General features: G+C 54.6%; 2 protein-coding genes across 3 annotated transcripts; both read right to left on the bottom strand.

Moving 5' to 3' along the window:
- Nucleotides 1-1571: 1571 nt before the first annotated feature.
- Nucleotides 1572-16071, bottom strand: TGFB1 (transforming growth factor beta 1). Of its 2 annotated transcripts, none has more exons than XM_059045356.2 (7): nucleotides 14946-16071; nucleotides 11557-11717; nucleotides 9828-9945; nucleotides 7941-8018; nucleotides 7624-7771; nucleotides 2364-2517; nucleotides 1572-1861 (listed from the first exon to the last, which is right to left on the bottom strand). In XM_059045356.2, the coding sequence occupies exons 1-7, from the start codon at nucleotides 15298-15300 to the stop codon at nucleotides 1703-1705; spliced, it is 1173 nt and encodes a 390-aa protein (XP_058901339.1). In that variant the 5' UTR covers nucleotides 15301-16071; the 3' UTR covers nucleotides 1572-1702. The 2 variants fall into 2 exon arrangements, with proteins under 2 accessions (XP_058901339.1, XP_058901338.1); XM_059045355.2 differs by having other exon boundaries at nucleotides 7624-7774; nucleotides 14946-16060.
- Nucleotides 16072-16809: 738 nt separating this feature from the next.
- B9D2 (B9 domain containing 2) lies at nucleotides 16810-23838 on the bottom strand. Its single transcript, XM_059045368.2, has 4 exons — nucleotides 23617-23838; nucleotides 23096-23187; nucleotides 20041-20166; nucleotides 16810-17413 (listed from the first exon to the last, which is right to left on the bottom strand). Exons 2-4 carry the CDS (start codon nucleotides 23181-23183, stop codon nucleotides 17100-17102), a joined length of 528 nt encoding a protein of 175 aa, XP_058901351.1. The 5' UTR covers nucleotides 23184-23187; nucleotides 23617-23838; the 3' UTR covers nucleotides 16810-17099.
- Nucleotides 23839-24257: the final 419 nt, after the last annotated feature.

Raw genomic sequence — 24257 nt, 5'->3', positions numbered from 1 at the left:
CCCCGGGGCCCACTCATCCAGACCTAGTGCCGGTAACCCACCTACAAAGGAAGCTCAGCACTCACACCATCCTCCCCCAGGGCAGTCGCTGAGCAGAGCAGGTCAAGGCCCCAGACCTGAGAAGGGCAGGGGAGAGAGAGGGGGAACTGAAACCAGGGAGGAAGAGAAGAAACTGAGAGGCCAGAGAAAGAGGAAGCAGGAGAGAATTCATCAGCAAGACCCCAGCAGATGGGAAGAAACACAGCAGAGGGAAACTCACCGCAGCTCAGGGTGCTGTCATTTCTCTCCTGGACAACTGGTCTCCTTGCGGTCACCCTCACCCCCATTCAGTCTACTCTCAACCATCAACCAGCAGGACCCTCTGGACACTTAAGTCAAATCACATCCCTCTTCTGTTCAAAACCCTGTCATGGTGCCTGCCTCTCTCAGAGTACAAGTTCTCACAGGTCCTCACAGGCCTGATGTGGTCTGGAAGGCAGGACCAGTGCAGAAGTTGTGTGCATAAGCCCTCAACTCTAGCTGCCTGGGTTTGAATCCCAGCTCTGCCATTTGCTAACTACGTGACCATAACAGATAAATTAACCTCTCTGTGCCTCAGTATTCCCATCTGTGGAGTGGGGAGCAAAGGATCTGCAAAGCAGGAGTTGGCAGACATTTTCTGTCAAGGGTCAGATAGTAAATATTTTTGACTTTGCACAGTTTCTACTCAACTCTGCCCTAGTAGCACTAAAACAGCCACAGACAGTACAGTACCAAATGAGCATGGCTGTGCTCCAATAAAACTTTATTTACAGAAACAGGCAGCGAGTCAGAATTTGCCTGCAGGCAATAGTTTGCCAACACCTGCTCTCTTGGGCTGTGGGGAGAATGCCATGAGCTAGTAGCTCCACACCTGGAGTGGAGAATTGTTGTTATTACTCTCTGGCCTGTGAGTGTTACTTTCTGACTCAGATCTTAACACCCTTCCCCTTGCCCCTCCCTTCCAAATGCACTGGCCTCTTTCCTGCCTGTATAGCTCACCCCAAGTTCATCTTTACTTCCAGGCCTTTGCTTTTGTCTTCCTACCAAGAACACCCTCCCCCAGGCTGCCTTCTTGGCTTCCTTCAAGTCCCAAATGCCACCTCCTTCAAGAAGCCCTCCCTCCTCCCCAAAGCCATCTCTTACCCATCCTGCTTTCCTGTTTTCGCACAACTTTACTATGTCTGTCTCCTCCCCAGAAAGTAGGTTCCCGATAGGCAGGAACTATTCCCTTAACCTCTCTGGGCTTCCATTTCCTTACATTTAAAGTGGGTGTTATCAGAGTCTCTTTATCTCAGAGCTTTGTTATGGTGGTTAAATGAGTTAATTAACATAAGGGTCCAAGGTGCTCAATAAATAAATCTAACCGGTGTTCACCAGGAGTAAGGAACACAACGAGCGCTAAGGAAGTGTTTGTGTGAGGAGGGGCAAATGAATGACGGGCAGAGACAGGAGGAGGCAGATGTAAGTGTAAAATGTAAGGAGATGGGGGGGCGGTCGGGGAACGTCGGAAGGGAAACCCTAGTTAGGCGCCCAACGACACAGAGACCCAGTCCTCTCTCCACCTTTAATGGGCCCCAGGTGGGCTTGGGCGCGGTGTCCTTAAATACAACCCTGATGAGGCGGGCGGGGGCGGAGCCGGGCCTGCCGGGGTGGGCGGGACCTGTAGGGCGGGGGCGGGGCCTCAGCTGCACTTGCAGGAGCGCACGATCATGTTGGACAGCTGCTCCACCTTGGGCTTGCGGCCCACGTAGTACACGATGGGCAGCGGCTCCAGCGCCTGCGGCACGCAGCACGGCGCCGCCGACGCGCCCGGGTTGTGCTGGTTGTACAGGGCCAGGACCTGCGGGGCGGGTGGGCGGGGTCAGGGTCGGGGGTCATGGGAGGGTACCCCCACCCCGCCAGCCTCTCCCCATCTCCCTGTGTCTTATCTCATTCCGTTTCTTTCTGTTTCTCTGCCTCTCCCCAGTTTCCACTCTTGGCTTGCGTCTCACTGTCTTTCTCTCTCCTTCCATCTTCCTAATTCTCTATCCTCCTGCCTTTTTCTCTCTCACTGTGTCCCTCCGTTTCTCTCTTTCTCCTTCCATCTCCCCACCTCTTCCCTAGCCCAAGTTATGCGTCTCCATGGGTCTCCCCATATCTCTGTCTCCCTCTGCCTCGTGTCTCTAACTGCTCAGACCCTGCCTCTAGTTTCTCTCCCATCCCTTTGCCACCTCCCCGCCAATCTCCCTGTCTCCTCTCTTCCTGACTACTATCTCGCCAATTCATCTGATTTTACCTTTCTCCCTCTCCTCCCTCAGTTCCTGCTACCCTCATCCCACCCCCAGCCAGGGCTCCAGACGCACCTTGCTGTACTGCGTGTCCAGGCTCCAGATGTAGGGGCAGGGCCCCAGGCAGAAATTGGCATGGTAGCCCTTGGGTTCGTGAATCCACTTCCAGCCCAGGTCCTTGCGGAAGTCAATGTAGAGCTGCCGAACGCAGCAGTTCTTTTCTGTGGAGCTGCAGGCCGGAGGGAGGGAGGAACCCGAGTCAGGAGAGCGGAGGGGCTGCCCCTCCTCCCCCGGGTGTGCATGTGTTTCACCCTGGTTGCCCCCCAGCACGGTCTCCGTCTTGGTCTCCCTTGCAACCCCTGTGATGATAACAGCAATAACAGTAATAGTAATGATCGTCACTAACACTGATAAAGCACTTCCTCTAGTGCAGCACTGCGCTAAGGGCATCCTCATAAACATTATCTCAGGCAATGCTCAAGCCTGTAAGAAGCCAGATGAACGTCCAGAGGGGATGGCTACACAAATAACAGCACATCCACACACTGCAACATAAAAAACACAATGCAGCTCCATGTGTACTGATATGTTCTACGTGTGCAACAAATGTTTATTGAACTACTACCATGTGCTGGGCTGGGGTCTACTGGGGACGCAGTACAAGCAAAATAGACAGAAATCCCTGCCTTCTGGGGCCACATACTAGAGACTGTCCGTTGCTCCTCTGCTCTAAACAAGGCAAATGCCCAAGCTCTCGCCATGGACCACAAGGCGCTACCAGATCTGACTGATCTCAACTCCCTCCCCACCCCCGCTCTCGCTCTCACTCTCCTTCAGCCACATTACCGTCCTCGCTGTTCCTGAGTCCCAGCCCAGGACATTTGCACTTGCTGTTCCCTCTGCCTTTCTTGCTGTTCCCACAGATACCCACTCTGGCTCTGTCTCTTCGCTCCATTTGTATGTATGCTCAAACATCCCTCACCCAGGGAGCCTTACTCCTAGAACACTGCCTGGCATGCAGTAGGTGCTCAATAAATATCAGTCAAACAAATGAATGTCATCTCCTCAGAGTCCTTCCTGGACCATCCTACCCAAAATACCAATCCAAATGTTTCATTCCATACAGTGTAATAGTAGCATTTCAGTTATGTGAGAAAACATGAAAATGACTGCAGCTGAAATGGGGCAAATCTTAATACTTGTTGATGCTGGATGAGAGTTTATGGGGGTTCCTTGTACCATCTTGGTTGCTTATGAATACATTTAAAGTTTCCCCTAGGGCTTCCCTAGTGGCGCAGTGGTTGGGAGTCCGCCTGCCGATGCAGGGGACGCGGGTTCGTGCCCCGGTCCGGGAAGATCCCACGTGCCGCGGAGCGGCTGGGCCCGTGAGCCATGGCCGCTGAGCCTGCGCTTCTGGAGCCTGCGCTCCGCAACGGGAGGGGCCCCAGCAGTGAGAGGCCCGCATACCGCAAAAAAAAAAAAAAAAAAAAGTTTCCCCTAATAAAAAAAATGTAAATCAGAAGAGGAAAAATAAATCATCACAATGACTTCTTTCTTTCCCCTTCCTCAGATTTGTTTTCCTTCTTGCCACCTGCTCTTTTATTAGATACTGATTTATTTATCTGTTCGTTTTCCTGTCTTCCTCTGAGAACAGGACTTTTTGTCTATTTTGTCCCTAAATGTGTCCCTGAAACAGTGCCTGGCATATAGCAGGTGCTTAGCAAGTACTGGCTGTATAAAATAATTGATTAATATGTTAGGTCTTTTAAAAGCACATTGGAGGGACTTCCATGGTGGTCCAGTGGTTAAGAATCCTCCTCCCAATGCAGGGGACATGGGTCCGATCCCTGGTCGGGGAAATAAGATCCCACATCCTGCGGGGCAACTAAGCCTGCACGCCGCAACTACTGAGGCCGCACACTCTAGAGCCTGTGCGCCACAACTAGAGAGAAGCCAGCCCGCGCGCCACAACGAAGAGCCCGTGTGCCGCAACTAAGATCCAACGCGGCCAAAAAAATAAATACTTTTTAAAAAACAAAATAAATAAAATAAAAAATAAAAGCACATTGGAGAGTGGTGGTACGTAAGACTCTACTGCCCTGGACTCATGATCTCTGTCCCAGGCTTGGATGCAAAAGTCAGTCCTCCCTAGTCTTCGGCCCAGACTCCTGCGTGTCTGGAAGGAAATGGGGCATTTTCTGTGCTGGCCCCTGGGGCCATGGTTGAGATGGGCTGGGAACTTGACTAAAAAGCTTGACTCATGGGCAGCTGAGAACACTTTAAATTCCATGTTCATAATATATGAAAGAAACACTATGCAAAGTTACAGGTACAGTATGATCCAAATTCTGTTTTGAATAGAAGGGCTGGAAGGCAATATATTAAAATGTTGACAGTGACATTTCATATGTGGCAATGCAATGGGTGATATCTTTCTGTATTTTCCAAATTCTCGATAGTGGGTATGTGTTACTTTGAGAATCAGAAAATAACATCTAAAGAAAGAAAATGCAGTACCCCCCCGAAAAAGACTCTACCATTTGGACAAAATTAAAAACATATGCATGGCTATGTGCAAGTGTCTCATACAGAGACTCTCTGGGAGGAAACACAAATACAATAAAAGCCTCCTCATAGAAGGGCTGGGGGCCAGAGCTGGAGGGTCTCTGAGTATCCTTTCTGGGTTTGATCCATGTGCATGTATTTTCCTACTCAAAAATCAATGGAGGAAAAAAAAAAATCAATAGCGGGAATTCCCTGGCGGTCCACTGGTCAAGACTCCACGCTTCCACTGCAGAGGGCGCGGGTTCGATCCCTGGTCAGGGAACTAAGATCCCACATGTGTGCGGTGCGGCCAAAAAAAAAATCAATAGAGAATTCCCTACAAGGCAGGTCTTATTATTATTCCCATGTGAAGGATGAAGAAATTGAGCCTCAGAGAAAGGGGCATGTTGTCTGTTCACTTGTAGCCTACATGTGGTGAAGTTTGGGGCCAGGTTCACAGCGAACTCTGTGCTGGCCTGGAGTCTGTGGCCTCATCTGCCCAGTGCCAACCATGTCAGCTTAAGCAGAGGGGGAAGAGGCAATGTGACAGGATCTCCCAGGTCAAGACAAGGCCTCTCCAAGAGCCACAGGACGTTGAGAAGGAAGTTAGGAAACTTAGATTCCTGTGAGTTCAGCCTGGCGCCTGCCCAGTCTGCCTGGGCCTCAGTTCCCTCGTCTGTACAAAGATGCAAGGGATGTTGGATCAAATAAGATGTTGTTAAGGGCCCAGGAGGCATCAGGAAATCCATGGACGGGCTGGGGGAGGGGCCTGAGCCCCCCAAACCATATGCACCTACGTGTGTATGTATAGGCATATTCTGGGGAAAAAAGGTTCCTGGCTTTCGACTTCTCAAGCGGTTCCTGGCCTCACAAAAGGGGAAGAAGAACCACTGTCCAGAATGATCTGTCATTTCTGGTCCAACTGTGCCAGGATGCTGAGGTCCTAAGATTTGAAGTGTGTGATTCTATTATCCAACTCAACTGTTCTCCCTATAGGGTCCCTGAAGCAGCAGCAGCAGCACCGCCTGGGAAATTGTGCGAAATGCAAATTCTCAGGCCCCACCCCAGACCCACTGAATCAGAAACTGGGGGTGGGGATGGGTGGGAAACAGCAGGCCACATTTAACAAGCCCTCCAGGTGACCCTCAGGTGCATGCCTGGGGCCTGCTGCATTCCAGGTCCTGTGATACACGCAGTCCAGGCCCTTGCAACTCTGCCCTCCAGTCTACCAGGACCCAGCAGGGCCTGGCGAGTGAAAGAAACCCACTTGGGGGACTTCCCTGGTGGTCCAGTGGTTAAGACTCCGCACTTCCACTGCAGGGGACAACAGTTTGATCCCGAGTCAGGGAACAACTCAGATCCCACATGCTGCGTGGCTCGGGCCAAAAAAGAAAAAAAAAAAAAAAAAGACCCAAATACGGTCTATACATGGCAATTACTTGATACATACTTTAATATTCTTTTTTAAAGTCTACAGAACCATCTCTGTTTCCCCGCTTTGTATTGTATTTGTTGAAGAAACGGAGTCAGGTTTCCCACAATCTAGATGTTGCTGACTGCACGACCATGGTGTTGTTTAACATGTCTCTCTGTTCCTATATTTCTGGAAAAGTGTATCTACCGTACTGATCAGCTTCAGGTTTGATGTTCTGGCAAGACTTCCTAAGTGACATTGTGTCCCTCATGTGGCTGGCACTCTCTGTCTGGAATAGTATAAACTGTTGGCACTCAAGACCTCAATCCATTCATTCATTCACAGGGTTGGTGGGCAGAGGGTAGGATCTGGTGGTGAAGGAGTCTGGGAGCAGAGCTGACTTTCCAGCAGGAGAACTGCATGTAACAAAGCCCAAAGGCACCATCAAAATGTTAAGCAGGGGAGGGCCAAGGTCACATTATCACTCTAAACTCGCAACATTCTAACTCTGAACTTCAACATTCTAGGACTACAGCTTTTCAATTTTCTTAGACTGTGATACACCAGCCTCTCAAGATGCTAACACACCAACAGCTTTCCAGCTCTCTAGGATTCCCACGTTCCAGCTCTCCAGGATCTTGGCATTCTTGAATTCCAATATTTCAAAACTGCATTCCAACATTCCACATTTCTGAGCCCATCACTCAAGAGGTCCAAGCTGCCACTTTCTAAGATCTCAGGCTTCCAAGATTCTCACAAGATTCCAGCCCTGAGTCCCAACATTCTAGGTTACCAATACTCTGGCTTTCTCCAACTCCAACATTTCTGGATGCTAATATTTTAACACAGGATTCTACTATTCTGGGCCCAATATTCAAGGACTCCAATCTGCCGATACGGGAGACTCCAGTCTGTCAATGGTATAGGAATCCAACATGGGCAATCTTCCAGTTCTGAATTCCCAAGTTCTAGGATCGCAACATCCCTTGAGTCCAACATTCTCAGATTTCAATAATGAGTACCGAATTCTAACAGCCTAGACTCCCCACATGCTTGAACCCCAACCTGCCAGCAGTACCGGAATCTAACGTGGCGACCTTCCAATATTGAATTCCCACATTCTCAGTGTTCAATATTCTAATAGTCTCTGATTCCATCCCACCAGCAAGAGAGCCACCTGATCTCAGCATTCGAGGACTCCCAGTTTGCACATCACAGCATCCTAGGCCTCGGACCTCATCCCCTGAATGCTCCAGGCTGAAGGAGACGCCAGCCCAAACACAGCACCAGCCAGGGGCCCGATCTGCGGTGCCCGCTCAGCAGACGTCAAGGAGGCGCCCAGCCCGGAAGGCGTCAGGGGGAGGCTACAAGGTTCACCTGAAGCAGTAGTTGGTGTCCAGGGCTCGGCGGTGCCGGGGGCTGTGCAGGTGCTGGGCCCTCTCCAGCGGGGTGGCCATGAGGAGCAGGAAGGGCCGGTTCATGCCATGAATGGTGGCGAGGTCACCCCGGCGGCCGGAACTGAACCCTGCTTTGGTTTGGGAGTCAGGAGGTGGGGAGGGTGAGGGAGACATACACACACTCTCAGAAGGGTGAATGGGAGATGGTCAAGGGGAAGAAACACACACACACACACACACACACACACACATACATCACTGGTGGGCATGGGACCGGGCCGGGGAGGTGGGCCTCACCGTTAATGTCCACTTGGAGTGTGTTATCTTTGCTGTCACAGGAACAGTGGGCACTGAGGCGAAAGCCCTCTATTTCCTCTGTGGGAGTGGGGAGAGGGAAGCCAGTGTGAGGGGGCAGCTCACCCAGCCCCTGGGGGAGGAGAAAGGAAGTAGCAAACCCCCGGGGTGGGGGTGGGAGGACCTCCTTCCTGCCCCTTCCCCTGCCTGCCCTCTCACTGCACCCTCGTGCTCCAGTCCTTTGCCTTGTAGCCTCCTCCTCCTCCAGGTCTCAGCTCAAAGGCCACCTCCTCCGGGAAGCCCTCCAGGACACGGCCCCTCCCCCACTATGACAGCACTTTATTTTCTCCATAGCACTTACCCTGACATTTGTATCTGGCTATTTATTTCTCTCTTTGTTCTCAGTGGAAAAGCAGGATACGTGGGGGCAGGGATCCTTGTTTTCTTGTTCCCCACTGGGCCTGGCCCACAGTGGTAAAAACAAACATCTCCTGAGTTCGCACTGGGTGCCAGACCCTGCTCTAAACACTTTTTGTGTATTATTTCCTCTAATCCTCACCAAAGCTCCCCATTTTACAGATAAAGAAGCCAAGGCCCACTGAGAGGGGGTGACTTGCCCAAAGTGGGAAAAGGCAGGGCTGGGATGCAAGTGCCTGGGCTCTCGTCCCAGGGCCAGTGTGGAAGAAAGTTTTCTTGAATGAATGAGTGAATGCCTTTCTAAGCTCCCACTATGCGTTGGACCCTGTGCTGGGGGCTCTGGACTCAGCAATCCGCCCAGGACACTTGCCTCAGCACTCACCTGCTCCCTAACCCCCATCTTCTCCTCTGGCCAAACCATCACTTATCTCATGAGTCTCAACACAATCATCCTCATCCAGGAAGCCCTCCTGGACCCCTCCAGATGGGTCTGGATGCTCTCAGCTCCCACAGCACTTACGGCCTCCCCCATCCCAGCCCTGGTCATTGTGACCGTCACAATGGGAGTCAGGAGGGCTCCCTGCTAGGGCTTTGGCAAGATTTCCTAGGTGTCGAGAAGTGACTGTGGGCCCCATGAGGGCAGGCCTAGAAGTTGTCATGGTTACCACTGTGTCCCCCCCACCATCCGCACAGGGCCAGGCACACAGCAGGAACCTACTGGTATCTACTGAGTGAAGGAATGAATGAGAGGGAGACTAGGAAGGGAGATGTGGGGACTGCAGACTCAGATGGGACAGAACAGACAGTCCTCTTCCAGACAGATCAGGTGTGTCAGGCTCTCCCTGGACTCAAGGGCTCTGCACAGGCTATCCCTCTGCCTTGAACACTCTTGCCCCTCCATCTCTCCCAGGCTGGCTCCACTCATCCCTCAGACAACCACTCTAATGTCCCCTCTTCCAGGAAGCCCTCCCTGATTTCCCAGGCTGGGTCAGGCAACTCCTCTGGGCTCCCCCTCTCAACCCTGCCCACTCTGGGACATTACTACCTGGTTTTCAGGTCTTTCCCCCAAATCCCTTAACCCGACCAATGGATGATAAGCTTCATGAGGGCAAGTATGGTGCTGTTTTGGTTACTGTTGTGTCCCCAGCATCACCCAGCACAGGGCAGGTGCTCAGGAAATGGATTTACCATTAATCACTCAGGTTTGAGTGCCTGGAAGGAGGCCCAGGTCTGGGCTCTTTGGCACCAACATGGGGTGGGAGGTGCTAGGCAGGGGAGCCCCAGGACAAACAATGGGGTCAACCCCATTACAAAATAGGGGTTGGGGGGGACTTCCCTGGTGGTCCAATGGTTAACAGTCCGTGCTTCCACTGCAGGTTCGATCCCTGGTCGGGGAGCTAAGATCCCACATGCCACGCAGTGCGGCCAAAAAACACACAAAAAATAGGGGTGGGGCAGACAAGCAGTCCTCACCTCCGTGGGTCAGCCACTGCCGCACAACTCCAGTGACATCAAAGGACAGCCACTCCGGTGAGTCGCTGGGGGCCAGCAGCCGGTTGCTGAGGTAGCGCCAGGAATCATTGCTGTATTTCTGGGGGATAATGAATTGGGGGGAGAGACAGTGGGTAGATGCTGCCACGTAGCCCTCGTGTACGCTGCACCTCTGACGCCGTCTGCTCCCCGAAAAGGGCCTCCACACAGTCCTGCAGACTGTCCCCTCCCAGACACCCAAACCGAGGGGCCCACAGGAGCCACCCACCCCACAGCAGCCCAGAGGGGAGACAGAACCCCAGGCTGGGGGGTCAAGGCACCTGGGCAGCTCAGCCTTTATGCCTGACCCCGGCGTGGCCGTGGAAAATTCCTCTCCCCTTTTGCCCTTGGTTTCCTCACTGATGAAATGCCAGGAGGCCCCTTTCAGCTTGGACAGCCCCCGATGCCACGATTCTCCTACTGACATCGTAGGAGTCACTGACTATAGACAGTTCTGCAGATTTGGCCCCCCAGATTCTGAGAGTCTATCACGTTCCTTCTTTTTTTTAAAAAAATGTATTTATTATTTATTTATTTTTAGCTGCATTGGGTCTTTGTTGCTGCGCACAGGCTTTCTCTAGTTGCGGTGAGCGGGGGCTACTCTTCATTGCCGTGCGTGGGCTTCTCATCGTGGTGGCCTCTCCTGTTGCGGAGCACGGGCTCTAGGCGCGTGGGCTTCAGTAGTTGTGGCTCGCGGGCTCCAGAGCACAGGCTCAGTAGTTGTGGCACACGGGCTTAGTTGCTCCGCGGCATGTGGGATCTTCCCGGACCAGGGCTCGAACCCGTGTCCCCTGCGTTGGCAGGCGGATTCTTAACCACTGCGCCACCAGGGAAGCCCCGAGTTATCACTTTCTAGAAGTTATGTTAGAAGTCATTCCATAACGCCAGTGCTCAGTGGCCCCCCAAGAATTACACATTCAATGAGCCTGAGACATTCCAGAGGACTCATGTTCTACAAACCCACGAGTCTGACATGCCACAAACCTAGACGTTGCAGATGCCTGACATCCATGTGGAATGATCCCCTGGGAGCTGGCAGGATAAAAACGAATTCTCTAGACTCCAAGAAGTTAACGTCAGACAAAGTTCCCTTGTTGTAAGAGTCTAACATCTACTACTGAATCTAACGTTCCACATGACAGGGATTCTAGGTCACATAACCTTCAAGAGAATCCAGAACTTGTTGAGGCTCCAATCTTTCTGGAGACTCTTCTAGCAAAGAGCTAACCAAGAGAACTTTCTGCGATGATGGAAAAGTTCTTTATCTGTGGTGTCCAAAATAGCAGCTGCTAACCCCACGTGACTACAGGCCACTTGAACTATGGCCAGTGAGACTGAGGAACTGAATTTTTTCTTTTATTTAATTTTAATCAACATTAAATGGCCACATGTGGCTAGGGGCTACTGTGTGGGAACAGAGCACTTCGAAAGTCTGCAACCTTTACAGAGATTCAAACTTTCAAAAGCCCTGAGTACTTAGAGTCCAACTCCTAAGATTCCGGCCTTCTAAATGTTTAACCTTCTGGGGCTCTAGGAGTCTGAAAGTTTCAGAGCCCTGTGATTCCACAGTCTGTGCCTTCAGGATCGGTCACCATGGACCCTGCAGCCACCAGCCTCCCAGCCGCCCCGGCACCGCCCCAGCCCAGGCCACCTCCGGGGCCCTCGCCCCCACCTGGTACAGCTCCACGTGCTGCTCCACTTTTAACTTGAGCCTCAGCAGGCGCAGCTCTGCCCGAGAGAGCAACACAGGTTCGGGCACCGCTTCCCGGAGCTCGGACGTGTTGAAGAGCATATACATGCTGTGTGGGCTACGCTTGATTTTCCCATAGATTTCTAGGCAGAAGGAGCCGAGAGGGGGGATGTCAGGGTTTGACAGGGGCAGGGGAGCTAGCGCTCCCCAAGTCAAAGAGCCCTGGGTTGGAGTCTAACCCTAACACATTTTAGCTGCGTGACCTTAGGTGACTGGCTTCTCCTCTCTGGGTTTGTTTCCACCTCTTTAAACGGGATCCTATCCACCCTTCCCTCCCATCAACTGGGAAGTTCCCCCTCAGTACAAAGCTGGCACAGGGGTGGGGACTGCTCTGCTTGCTTAGGCCTCCCCAGCACTTGGAGCCTCAAATGCAAGTTATGTCGCAGTACAGGAATCAAGGGCATTTGAATTGGACTGTGCCTCTACTGCCTTCTTTCTTGGGCAAGTCACAAACCCTCTCGGAGCCTCAGTTTCCTATTCTTTGGGAATGATCAACCTGACATCAAGTTCTCTTCCTCCCAACCCAGGCTCTCCTAACTGAAGCGCTGGAACTTTGGGCAAGTGAATTCCTCTCTGTGTGCCAGATTCTCACCTGTAAGACAAGGACTGATTACAGGATGCTAGTGTGAAATAAGCGAGATGATGCAGATAAAGTATGTCACACAGAGTCTGCATACAATGCTTACTCTAATGTATGTGTTCAACAACCCCATGAGGAAGATACTATTAGTATACCCGTTTTATAGATGGGAAAACTGAGGCAAAGAGATGAAACAATTTGCCCCAAGATCACGCAGCCAGGAAGCTGCAGAGTGGGGATTCAAACTCAGCCGGTCTGATTCCAGAGACTGTGCTCTTAACCCCTAGGTTATGCTGCCTCCCTGCTAATGTGACACTACTCTTGTTGTTGTTGTTATTATTATTATTGTTTCCTTCCCCAGCTGGTTAGAGAAGGCAAAGTTCATTCTAGGTAAGAATGGCTTTGGGGGCGGGGGAAGGGGAACAGAGAAAATTAGGAAGTTTTCTAGTCTAGGAAAAGTTTGGGGTTGGGAAAGAGGGGGGCAAGCCATGAACTCCTGGATCAACTGGGACAGCTGCTTTAGGCCTCTGCAGTGGGGGCATGGAAATGGTGGAGACATCCGATGAGAAAGGACAGAGGAAGCCCCTTCTGTGGGCCTCCTTCCCCTACTCCTCCCCTCTCTAGTCGGGCCAGCCCCTGCCCCGCACAAAAAACCCCTATCGGGCTTCCCTGGCGGCGCAATGGTTGAGAGTCCGCCTGCCGGTGCAGGGGACACGGGTTCGTGCCCCGGTCCGGGAAGATCCCACATGCCACGGAGCGGCTGGGCCCATGAGCCATGGCCACTGAGCCTGCGCATCTGGAGCCTGTGCTCCACAACGGGAGAGGCCACAACAGTGAGAGGCCCGCGTATCGAAAAAAAAAAAAAAAGCCCTATCTTGGCCCAGGGGTTACTCAGCAGATCCCAAAGGAAGGGTAGAGCCCAGGCCTGGGAGACAGATAGGCAAGAAGAGAGATAGAAGGGGCAGGAACGGTCAGAGGGAGAGATGGAGAGTAGGGTATGGAGGAGAAAGAGAGAGAGAGGGAAGAGATGGAGAGACAGAAACTGGGAGACCCAGACTGGGACAGAGAGAGTAACGGTGATGCGGGAGAGATGGAAAGGCAGAGGTGGGAGACAGAGACACACGGGAAGAGAGACATAGGGTTTGGGAGCGAGACGGAGGCAGAAGAGGAATGAAGAGAGATTGAACGTATCAGTGTTGGAAAAATCTCTACAACCAAGGTGAAGCTACGACGGAAAAGGTGAGATGGTGATGTGGGAGGGTAGGGGTGTCATTCGGCTGAAGCGGCAACTGGGTGCACAAATGGGCCGGAGATCCACAAGTCTAATTCCCAAGAGGGAAAGTGAAAGCAGGGGGGTCGCACCCAAGCCTCCGGGCCACACGGGACGCCTGGGTCTCCGCGGGCGCCGAGGGGGCGGGCCCAGCGGTAGTGCAGCCCTGAGCTGGGGGTGAAGGGGGCGGGAGGCGCCGCCGCCTCCGCGAGGGCGGGGACCGGACCTGCCTCGTCTCGCTCCAGGCTCCGCGTGCGATCCCCGCCCCCCGAGGCACGGGAAGGAAAGGAAGGGAGGGAGGGCTAGGCGGCCGGACGCTGGGGTTTCCCCAGCCTCCTAGAGAGGAACTAGGAGTTTGGGGTCCAGGCTCTCAGCATTCAGCTCTGCGGGGGTTCTCCTGTCCCCTTCCGGAAGCGCAGGCTCCTCCCCCCGCGCGTGGCACACACGTGGGGCTTCCTCACCCCTACCAGCTCGTTTTTCTCACCCGGGTCTTGTAGAGTCGCACCCACCCACGTCTCCCTCTAGGCTCGACTCCACACTCAGCCCTCTCCCTTCCATCCCGCGGCGCGGCGGAGGCTCGCTGCTCCCAGCATGGCACCGTGGTCCATCTCTCCTCTGCCCCATCCCAGGTCCACCTTTCCCACGCTTGTCTCTCCGCTCTGTATACCCCTTCCCACGACCCAATATTCTAGGTTTCCTGGGGGCTCGCTTCCTCCGCTGGGCTTCCTCCTCTCACGTCCGTCTGCGAAATAGAGCACCTCCCGGCGCATCTCCGGCATCCCCCTGGGGTCTCCGCTTCTCTCCCGCCAGCTTCCCCCACCCTACGACCTCGCGCCCCCTTTTGACCTCGCACTGATCACCCCCTCCCCGCCTCCCTCTCTAAGCCCTTCCCCAATCCCGCGTGTTCTTCGCGCCGTGTGCAAATGCGTCCACTCTCCACTTTCTGGAACCTCTGGGGTTCGCTTCACCTAGTTTTTCTGTCCTTCTTGAATCTTCCTGCCTCATGACCCCTGAGCTCTGGGTCAGCTTTCCCCACTACCTCTCCTCTCCCCAATGCCGGGGTCCTCGCTTCTCCCAAAGCGAGCTCCCTCTCTGCGGGCCCCACCCACGACCCCCGCACTCTAGTGCACCCTGCAGGAAGTTTTTTTCTACACCCACCCCCCGTAACTGCTTCGCTTCTCTCCCTCTAAGGGACTCCCCCCGCCCACGATCTCGCATGTTCCTGTAGCCCTCCTAAAGCGGTCCACTCCGCTCACTATCTCCTCTTCAAAACCAGATACCTGGGGGGTAGGGAGCTCAGGCCTATCCCCTTTGAGACTCCCCCTCCCAAGGTCCCGGCGCCCCCGGGGGTCCTCTTCCTCCAGCCAGTTTCCTCTACCGGTAATTTCCTCCCCGTGACCCCTGCACTCCGGCGCCCCCTGGGGGCTCCCCTCCAGGGTTCCCCTGCCCCTCCGAGCTCACCGTTGCTGTTTTCCACCATTAGCACGCGGGTGACCTCCTTGGCGTAGTAGTCCGCCTCTGGCTCAGGCTCAGGTTCGGCACTTTCCCCGGCCACCCGGTCACGGGTACTGTTGTAAAGCGCCAGTACGGCCTCGGGCAGCGGACCGGGCGGCACCTCCCCCTGGCTCGGGGGGCTGGCGAGCCGAAGCTTGGACAGAATCTGGCCGCGGATGGCCTCGATGCGCTTTCGCTTCACCAGCTCCATGTCGATGGTCTTGCAGGTGGATAGTCCGGCGGCCGGCCGGCCAGGCGGCAGCACTAGTAGCCACAGCAGCGGCAGCAGCAGCGGCAGCAGCCGCAGCCCCGAGGGCGGCATGGGGGAGGCGGCGCCCCCGGCACAGCCGAGAGCGCGAGCCGGGCTGGGCTGGGAAGAGGGAGGCCCCGCCCCTACAGGGGCTGGGGGGGTCTCCCGAGGAAAGGTAGGAGGGTCTGCGAAGGGGGGGAGTTGAGGCCCTCTGGGAGAACGGAGCTGAGCTGGAGGGGAGGCTCTGATGGGTGTGTTCTTGGTATCCCACGGCAAAAACCGAGATGAGCGAGATCTGGTACCAAAGGTGGGTGGTCTTGAATAGGAAAGCTGAGGCAGGTCTGAGATTGATCCCGTCTCCTGGATCCCGGAGGAGAAGGGTCCTTGGATGCGCGGGGGCTCAAGAGAGAGGCTGGGAGCTGGGGGCCGTGCGGGGGGGTGCGACCGATGTCTGGGGTCGAGTCCTCGCGGGAGTCGGGTTTGAGGCTCCTGAGGGCTGGTCCGGAATGGGGGCGCACGGGGAACGCCGTGTGGGGGGAAGGAAGGGAGCAAGCGTCCGAGGCGGTGCAGGGTGGAGCTGCGGTCTGGGGGCCCCCAGTCCTGCCTCGCGGAGCAGCGCTGCGCGAAGGTCCCCGCGCCTTTGGCTCCCAGCGGCAGCGGAAAAGTCTCAAAACTTTTTTCCTCTTCTCCCAACCAGCTCGTCCCTCCTCCCGCTCCTCCTCCCCCTCCTCCCCGCAGCGGCGGCAGCGGCGGCGGCGGGGGCGGCGGCGGCTCGTCTCAGACTCTGGGGCCTCGGGCTGCTCCTCGGCGGCTCCTTCCTCCGTTCCCGGCTGAGGCCGGCCCCGCGGGCGGCTCCGAGCCGGGGGGTGCCCCGGAGGGGGCGTCCCCCCTGCCCCCGGCCGGGGGCCTCGCTGTCTGGCGGATCCGCGGCGGGAGGAAGGGAGTGGGACGGCCTGGGGCGCGAAGGGCGGCGGCAGCGGCGACCGGCTGGGGAGGCGGGAGGTTTTTGAAGCCGCCCCGGCCCCACCCAGGAAGCTCGCGGGGCGGGGGCGGCCCTCAGGAGGAGGGCATGGGGGGGCCGGTCCACAGTCCTCATCTCGCGTGGGCGGGCTCCAAGGGGGGTCCCTTAAGCCCTGGGGGGAGGGGGCGGGCACCCGGCTCCGCCCCACCAACAGGGTGCTGCCTCCTGGCGGCTGAGCGCTACCAAAGCGGGCGGCTGTGCTGCGTGTGCCTTTGAGGACTGTGCGAGGGTCACCGAGAGAATAAAGACCTGGCGGGGAGGGCTCAATCAGAGCATGGGAACGCAGGGTACAGGGAATCCGAGGACGACCACCCCGAGTGGAGAGTGGGAAGCCGGGGCAGTCGAGGAGAGGGTCAGCCAGAAGACAGGGAGCCAGTGGGGAGAGGGTCACAGAGGAGGGGGACCCCCAAGGAGTGGGGGCCGTAAGAGCATCACCCAGAATGGGGAGGGGGTCAGAGGTTGAGGCAGAGGACAGGGGAAGGGGGCCTGAGGAAGGAGGGTGACAGTGGGAGGATGGGGCACTGGACATCCAACAGATGAAGGTCAGAAAAGCACTCACATCTGAAAGAACTGCTCTCCTTTACTGAGTCCTTCCATGTGCCAACAGCTTCTCTGCACCCAACCCCTGTGAGCCCACACATTTACTGCCCCCATTTTACAGAAGGGGAAACTGGACCTGGGAGGGGCAGCCACTGGGCTTGAGATGCTAGTCAAGATAGAAGCCACACCAGCCTTGGCTGGGGTCAGGTCTGACAGTCTCCAGAGCCCACGCTTCTGACTCCTGTGCCATCCTGCCCCTCACTGGGTGTCCAGAGATATGGCTGGGGGCCAGCGGTCCATACAGGGTCCTTCAGCATTCGACGCCATAGCGATCGAAGTGGCGCAGCAGCAGGCCCAGCTCAAGGTGCACGGTGCCACCGGCGGCAGTGTGCAAGCGGTAGCGGTCAGCCCCACTGTAGATGGCATCTCCATGCAGCAGCTGAGGCCCGCCACCCACGAAGGCCCTTGCCAGCTGCTCCCGCCAGCTGCCTAGGGGCCGCCATGTGGGGCAGTCCAGCTGGTGGGTGCCTGGGCTGCTGGGCACATGGCAAAAGCCGTAGCCTGCAAGCTGGCAGCGGCCGAAGCTGTCCTGGGACCATACCTGGAGATGGAGTCGGGGCCAACCTGCAGCACAGGAGGGAGGGAGGCAAAGTGGGATGGGTATAGGCCAGCAGGAGCTCCTGGAGATCCCAGGCCCAGTCCTTCTCTGCCAGGTTTCTGCCCCAGCCTCCTCTCTGGACTCCTACACCCACAGAGCAGCCAAAGGGATCCTTCTGAATCTGTATTCCTCCCCTGCTCAAAACCCTTCTATGATTCCCCAGTGCACTCAGTATAAAGTCCGACCTCAACATTCAAGGCCCTTTAGGTCTGGCCTCTGTTGACTTCCCTCTCCATGGCCTCTTCCTCTGTGTCCCCGTGTCAGGGGAGCCCAGTTCCCAGGTGAGTATGTTGGGCCTTGTCCTCGATGCCTCCCTCCTTCCCTCCCTGTGGCCACACCCTGTCCTCTTTTCTGGCCTCAGGGCCTTTCTTCCTGCTCCCTCCAATCCAACTTTCACCTGGCAGCTGGAAGCATCTTTCTCTCCCTTCCATAGGTTTCCCAGTGTCCTCACTCAGAATATAATTCAGCTCCTCAGCCTGTAGGCAAAGCCCTTGGAGACCCAGCCCCATTTCACCCTCCTTTCTGAGTCCCTCCGTGCTAGGCCCTGTTCTAGAAGCTGGGGACACAGCAGTGAACAGAGCAGACAAAAATTCCTGCCCTTGTGCAGCTGACATCTTAAACAACGAACACAGTAAATACGCAAATTATAGGGTACGTCAGATGGTGATAACTGCTCTGGAGAAAAACAAGCTGGGTACGGTGGGGGTAGGCATGCAGTTTTTCTTTTTTTCCCCTTTTTAAAAAATATTTATGTATTTGGTTGCACTGGGTCTTAGTTGCAGCAGGCAGGCTCCTTAGTTGTGGCATGCGAACTCTTAGTTGCGGCATGCATGTGGGATCTAGTTCCCTGACCAGGGATCAAACCCAGGCCCCCTGCAGTGGGAGCGTGGAGTCTTAACCACTGGGCCACCAGGGAAGTCCTGGCATGCAGTTTTAGAAAGGGCGTGATCAAGCAAAACCTTCCTGAGAAGGTGACATCTGAGTGAATGCCTAAAGGAGGAGAGGGAGTGGGGGCTATGTGGATATCTAGGGAAGAGCGCTCCCAGCAGAGGGAATAGCTAGTGCAAAAGCCCTGAGGTGGGAGCTGCCTGGTGGGGCCAATGTGGCTGAAGGAAAGTGAGATGGGGCAGAGGGGGAGGAGGTGACAGAATCAGATTGAGCAGGGTCTTATGATCCATGGTAACGTTTTGCCTTTTACCCTGAGTGAGATGGGGACTATAGAGGGTTCTGAGCAGAGGAGGAATGTTACCTAACTTAGGTGTTCACAGGGGGACAGAATTATGGGGCTGAGGTGGGAATACCAGTAAAGAGGCTACTGTAGTAGCCCAGTGAGAGGAGAGGGTGGACAGATCAGGGTGCTGGGAAGAGGGTAGGGGGAGTGGTGGGATTTAGGATGCATTTCAAAGGTGGAGCTAATGGGATTTCCTGATGGACAGAGTTGGGGGTTGGCATGAGAAAAGAGGAAGCAAGGATGATGCCCACATGCAGAGACTCGGGGTCCTTAAGAGTTGAAAGGACTGTTGCCTGCCTCACCTTCCACTCCATCACCCACAAGACAGCCAGAGGGATCTCTTAAAAGCAAAACCTGACTTGTCAATCACCTGCTCTGGCTCCCCAGTGCCTTCAGGAATATGGCCTCCACTCTGCGGCCTGGCAGTCAAGGCCTTGCAATGGCCTGTCCCCTGTACCCTGCCACCTCACCCCCTGCAGTCCTCCTGCTCTCCCTCGGTCCTCCAAATGCCCCTGGCTCACTTTCCCCCTTGAGGCTTCCACACATGGCTTTCTGCCCAGAACCCTCTTTCACCTTTCTGTTTTAATAGCTCCTACTGTCCTTTCACAGCAAAGCTCAAACATCCCCCTCCTCCAGGAAGCCCTCCCTGAACTCCCCAGCAGGGTCAGGCACCTCCGCTGGCCTCCCATAGCCCTTCAAGATCCCCCATCCCAGTCTTGCCCACTCTGGGTTACCACTGTCTGAGGGCAGCTCTGTCTCTCCCAAGGGATGATGAACTGTGTGCGGACAGGGCTGGGGAGCTGTCTCAATCACTGATATCTCCCTGGCATCACCTGACACAGGGCAGGCACTCAGTAACTATTATTTACATGGTAGAAATATATGGCATATTTACCTAGGCTATTTCCTGGAATCCACCCCCCTTTAATGACCCAAATTTTCTGCCAGAAGAGGTTTTCTGATACTCTTCCTCCCCCACGTATTAATTTCCCCTCTGAGCAGCTGAGGAGCCCTACCTGCAGAATAGCCACCAGCCCTCACCTCTCTCTCTCATAACCCCTCCCAGCTTCCTTCCGGTTGAAGACTCTCTTGCTTTGTCTCTGTGAAAGCCACCTCCCTCTCCCCGTGGCCCTCCCCTTGACCTTGCCCTGTCCACCCCTGGCTGCTGCCCTACTCCTAACGCACTCTAGAGCCGGCCTGCAGAGGCCTCAGCTCACCCTCTCCAGGGCCAAACCTGGTCAGGAAAGGGACCCAAAGGGCACGGGAGCAGGAAAAGCACTTGATGTTTCCAGTCCCCGCAGAACTGAGTGCCGCTAACCCACCTCCCCTTAGTCTAGCCTGGGGCCCAGGCCGGGAACTCACCTTGTAGGCCTTTGGTGGCGAAGTGCAGGTCGATGGGATGGGACCAGTAGGCCATGTCCCCTATCAGGGGGGTGTCCACCTGTGTTTGGCCCTCCCGCACGCCTGACAGGAGCTTCCATGCTGCCCCTGCAGTGAGAGCCAGGACACGGATGAGGCAGGGTGGGGTGGGAGGCAGCCATCAGGAAGGGGATCCCAGTGTGGCTGTAGGACCCCATTTCTCCCTGGCATTGGGGAGTGGAGGGTTACAAAGCATGGACCCTGGAGCCAAATGTCTGGGTTCAAATCCTGGCACTATTTCTTCCTGCCCATGCAACCTTGGGCCAGTTACCTTTCTCTGCCTCCGTCTTCCCATCTGTAAGGTGGGTGTAATAATAATGCATTCCTCCCAGGCTTGTGAGAAGATTAAATGAGTTAATACACACGAGGCACTGAGAACAGTGTCTGGGGCATAGTGAGTGCTGGATGAGCGCTGGGGATCATTTTACTACTATTCTCACCCCACGTTTAGAGGCCTAGTCCAAGGACTAAGATGGAGCCAAGGCGGTCCTTCACAAGCAGAAGTGCAGAGCAAATCGTGAACGGTACGTCATAATAGCAATCCTACTGAGGGTGATAATAATAGCAAAAATGCACCGACTGCTTACTAAATGCCAGACGCTGTGCTAAGCACTTTAGTAATGAATTCATTTAATCCACCCTCTGGGACTCTTAATCCCCACCCCACCCCCAGTTTACAGACTCTCCTCCACAGGAGGAGAGTCTACAAGGCCTTACATGGCCGGGCCTGTGCCCCCCCCAACCCCTTCCTGAACTCATCTCCCATCACTTTCCCCATTCCTCACCACCTTCTAGCCCCACTGGTCCTATATTTTTCCCCTCCTCAGGGCCTTTGCACTGGCTGTTTCCTCTGCCTAGAAAACTCTGCTCCTTGATGTGCCCATGCCTGGCTTTTTTTCATTCTTAAGGGATCAGATCAAGTGCCACTTTCACAGAGGGGTTCTCCCTCACCCTCCTATCCCAAAACTAACCACTCCCTCTCCCATCATCTCTCATCTCATTTCTTCCTAGTACGTAGTACACTATCTGTAATCATTGCACTCACGTCTTTACCTGCTTATTTCTTTTCTGTCTCCCCTGCTGTGAGCCCCAAGAGAGCAGGGATGTTGTAAACTACTGGATCCCTAGAACCTCAAACCCAGATCTTGGTACACAGAAGGTGTTCAATAAATGTTTGTTGGACAAATAAATGACCCTAGGAGGTGGGGGCTAATACAATCCCCATTTTACAGGTAAAGAAACCTTTACCTTTCATTCCACAAACCTTTACTGAACACCTACTCTGTGCCAAGCACTGTTCTCCATGCTGGGGCTACAGCAGGACCACAGCAGACCAAGGTCCCATGGTGGAGCTGATTCAAATGGAGCTCTGCTTTCGTTTATAGGTTTTCATTATTATTATTATTTTTGGCCGTGCCACGCCACACGTGGAATCTTAGTTCCCCCACCAGGGATTGAACCCATGTCCCCTGCAGGGGAAGCTCGGAGTCTTAACCACTGGACCGCTAGGGGAAATGCCTCAAATGGAGCTCTGACTGACGGCAGAGACCAAGCCCTTTATCTGACTCGCCTTGGCTCTCTATTGGATTAAATGCTCCCCACCCCCATTCTCCCTGATCAAGAGCCCCCTGAAATAATAAAAATCACGTTGGTTACTGCTCCCTTGCGGGCCAGGTGAGGAAAGCACCAAGCCTTGAGTCAGGATCCTCACATACACCCCTATAAAGGACAAATAGTCACACTTTACAGATAAGAAAACTGAGGCTGCGAGAGGGAATAGCACTTGCCAGGTCACAGAGCAAGTGAGTGGAAGGGTACTGGAAACCAAGTCTGATTCCAGGCCTTGCTTCTTATTTGCTCAGCTGAAGGATCCCAATTTCCCAGGGAATCTCAACCACCAACCTACCCACCAGTGAAATCGCAAAGAACCCCAGGCCTGAAAAGATGATGATGGCAGTGGCCACACTCATTTCTTGGGCATTTATCTGTGCTAGGCAACATACCTAGGGCTTTACGAACAAGAGCCCATCCAATTTTTACACAAGCCAGGCAAACACTTACTGAGGACTTACAAGTCTAGGCCCTCTTCTAAGTGCTATTGATATTCATTTAGCCCTCACAACAACCCCATGAGGTAAATAGTATTATTCCCATTTTATAGACAGGGAAATCGAGGCAAAGACAAGTGGCCAGGGTCACATAATTAATAAGCAAGAGCTGGTTTTGAAACCCAGGCAGACTGTGCTCTTAACCTCAGCACTCTGCTGCCTCAGTTGCTATTAGCTTCATTTTCAGACAAGGAAACTGAGGCTCAGAGAGGTCAAGTCCAAAGGCTCCCAATCAATAGGCAAAGGAGTTCATATTTAAGCCCAGACCTGGTGGCCTGTGGCCCTAGCCATCACACCACCCACCACACTATACTGCCTCTGATGGAGAGGCATGAAAATTGAGACCTCCAAGGTCCCCCCTGGGCCTGTGTGGATGGACTTGGATGACTGTCAGAACAGGGTTCCTACATTCTCACAGAGTAATATGAATACAGGAGGGTGGCCTCCCCTCTTCATTTCAAGATGGAAACTTCCATTTTACATTAAGAGCTCAATAAATGGAGATGGTTAAGCAAAGAATTAAGATGGGGGAGGCACCCAGAGCACCCCTAAGACAGTGAATGAAGTCCAAGCAGTGTCATTACCACTGTCAAGTGTTTTGAGGGCTGGGAGTGTGCGTTGGGGGTAGCTGGGTGGGTCCAGCCTATAGTCTCATATCCTTAGGGAATGTGTGTTGAGAGAGTGGGAGTCTGAGTCCCCAGAAATGGGATGGGAAGGGACAATAAGAAGGGAGCCTGAGACTCACATGAACAAAGCGTCGTCAGGGTTAGGAGTCCTGAGAGCCCATGGAAGCTGAGGATCAGGCACTGAGGTCAGGGGATCAAGGAAAGTGGGTGGAGGCGTCTAGGCTGCGGGGTGTTGGTGGGGAAATGAACCATGCCCGGGAATACCTGTGTGGATGCCCCACTTGCAGAAGAGGCTACTTTCCGAGAAACCGGTGGCCCCCATGATCTGCCCAATCACGTGCACCTCAGCCATGGCCCTGAGGGGGGAAAATATAATCACAGCCTTATGAGAAAAGTGTACAATTATCTCCACCTAATAGATGGAAAAACTGAGGCCCACCAAGTAAGGAGCAGTACTTGGGATTCCAAGCTAGCTTCGTCAAGCCACTGAGGCTGCGGTCTTAACCATGATACTAACTGCCTCTCCAGGAGAGCCGCAGAAAAATGAGGGGCGAGAAACGGACGCTCCAAGAAGACGGCATCTAACTCTGCCGGCCTCTAAAATAACCTTTACATCCTGCTCAATGCAGCTGGAAGTCCCGCCCCAGGGGCACATGGCTCCGCCCACAACACAAAGCACCGCCTCCTCGGGTCAGATTTCCGCCCCCCACCGCCATGAGGCGCATGCGTTTTAAGTGCAGGGCACCTTAGCTCCACCTCTGAGCCCGCGCATGCGTTATTCTTACCTCAGAGCGTCTAACGGTTAGGAGAGGCGAAAGCGGGGATTGGAGTTCATGGACCTGACCTGTCCCTCTCTCCGCAGGCGCTAACTTCCCAGGCCTAGCTCGCGCCTCGCCCAGGACCTTCCCGGCAGCAAGATTGCTGAGACGCCGATCCCTCCGAAGCCGCGCCCGCCTCCCAGCTCCCTGGTTGTTGCTGGGGCAACGGCAGCCTCCTCCCCTGGCCTTGTCCCCGCCCTGCGGGTCGCTAATTGGCCCTAGCAATCCATGGGGGGCGGGGCTAACCTGTGATGAACACTTTCTCTCCCCCCTCTCCATTTTGGGAAAGGCGTCTCTCCAACCGCGAACCACGGTTCAGCCATTTGCGGCGTGGCCTTATGTGGCCATCTTGAGCGTGGATGAGGAAGTTTGGGCACCAACTGTTTGTCCCAGATACTCTCATAACAGAATAAGCAAATCCATCGATGTCCCGTGCCCCCTAAAACTCTCTCTCAACTGGGGCCACATGTCAGAGACTTGAGCCAGAGCCAGGGGGGAAATCTCCCTCACGTCATTGTGTGCAACCCCCTGCCTCATAACTGGAAAAAAAAAAACCTCATTCAGTTGGGGAGGGGGGGGTCCTTTTTAGAATTCCTCCAAGCTCCTCA

This window comes from Kogia breviceps, chromosome 18 (genome assembly GCF_026419965.1).
Source record: "Kogia breviceps isolate mKogBre1 chromosome 18, mKogBre1 haplotype 1, whole genome shotgun sequence".
In the NCBI taxonomy this organism is placed as follows: Eukaryota; Metazoa; Chordata; class Mammalia; order Artiodactyla; family Physeteridae; genus Kogia; species Kogia breviceps.
This window is presented reverse-complemented; position numbering and strand designations above follow the sequence as displayed.

Bases quoted from the DNA above. Each gene is read 5' to 3' on its own strand.
- B9D2 (XM_059045368.2), bottom strand. From the start codon at position 23,183: ATGGCTGAGGTGCACGTGATTGGGCAGATCATGGGGGCCACCGGTTTC. The intron at 20,167-23,095 runs GTATTCCCGGGC...CTCTCACTGCAG, and splicing joins CAAGTGGGGCATCCACACAG to GGGCAGCATGGAAGCTCCTG. The intron at 17,414-20,040 runs GTGAGTTCCCGG...CCTGTGCTGCAG, and splicing joins CGCCACCAAAGGCCTACAAG to GTTGGCCCCGACTCCATCTC.
- TGFB1 (XM_059045355.2), bottom strand. From the start codon at position 15,300: ATGCCGCCCTCGGGGCTGCGGCTGCTGCCGCTGCTGCTGCCGCTGCTG. The intron at 11,718-14,945 runs GTGAGCTCGGAG...CCTTCTGCCTAG, and splicing joins AATGGTGGAAAACAGCAACG to AAATCTATGGGAAAATCAAG. The intron at 9,946-11,556 runs GTGGGGGCGAGG...ATTATCCCCCAG, and splicing joins AGCACGTGGAGCTGTACCAG to AAATACAGCAATGATTCCTG.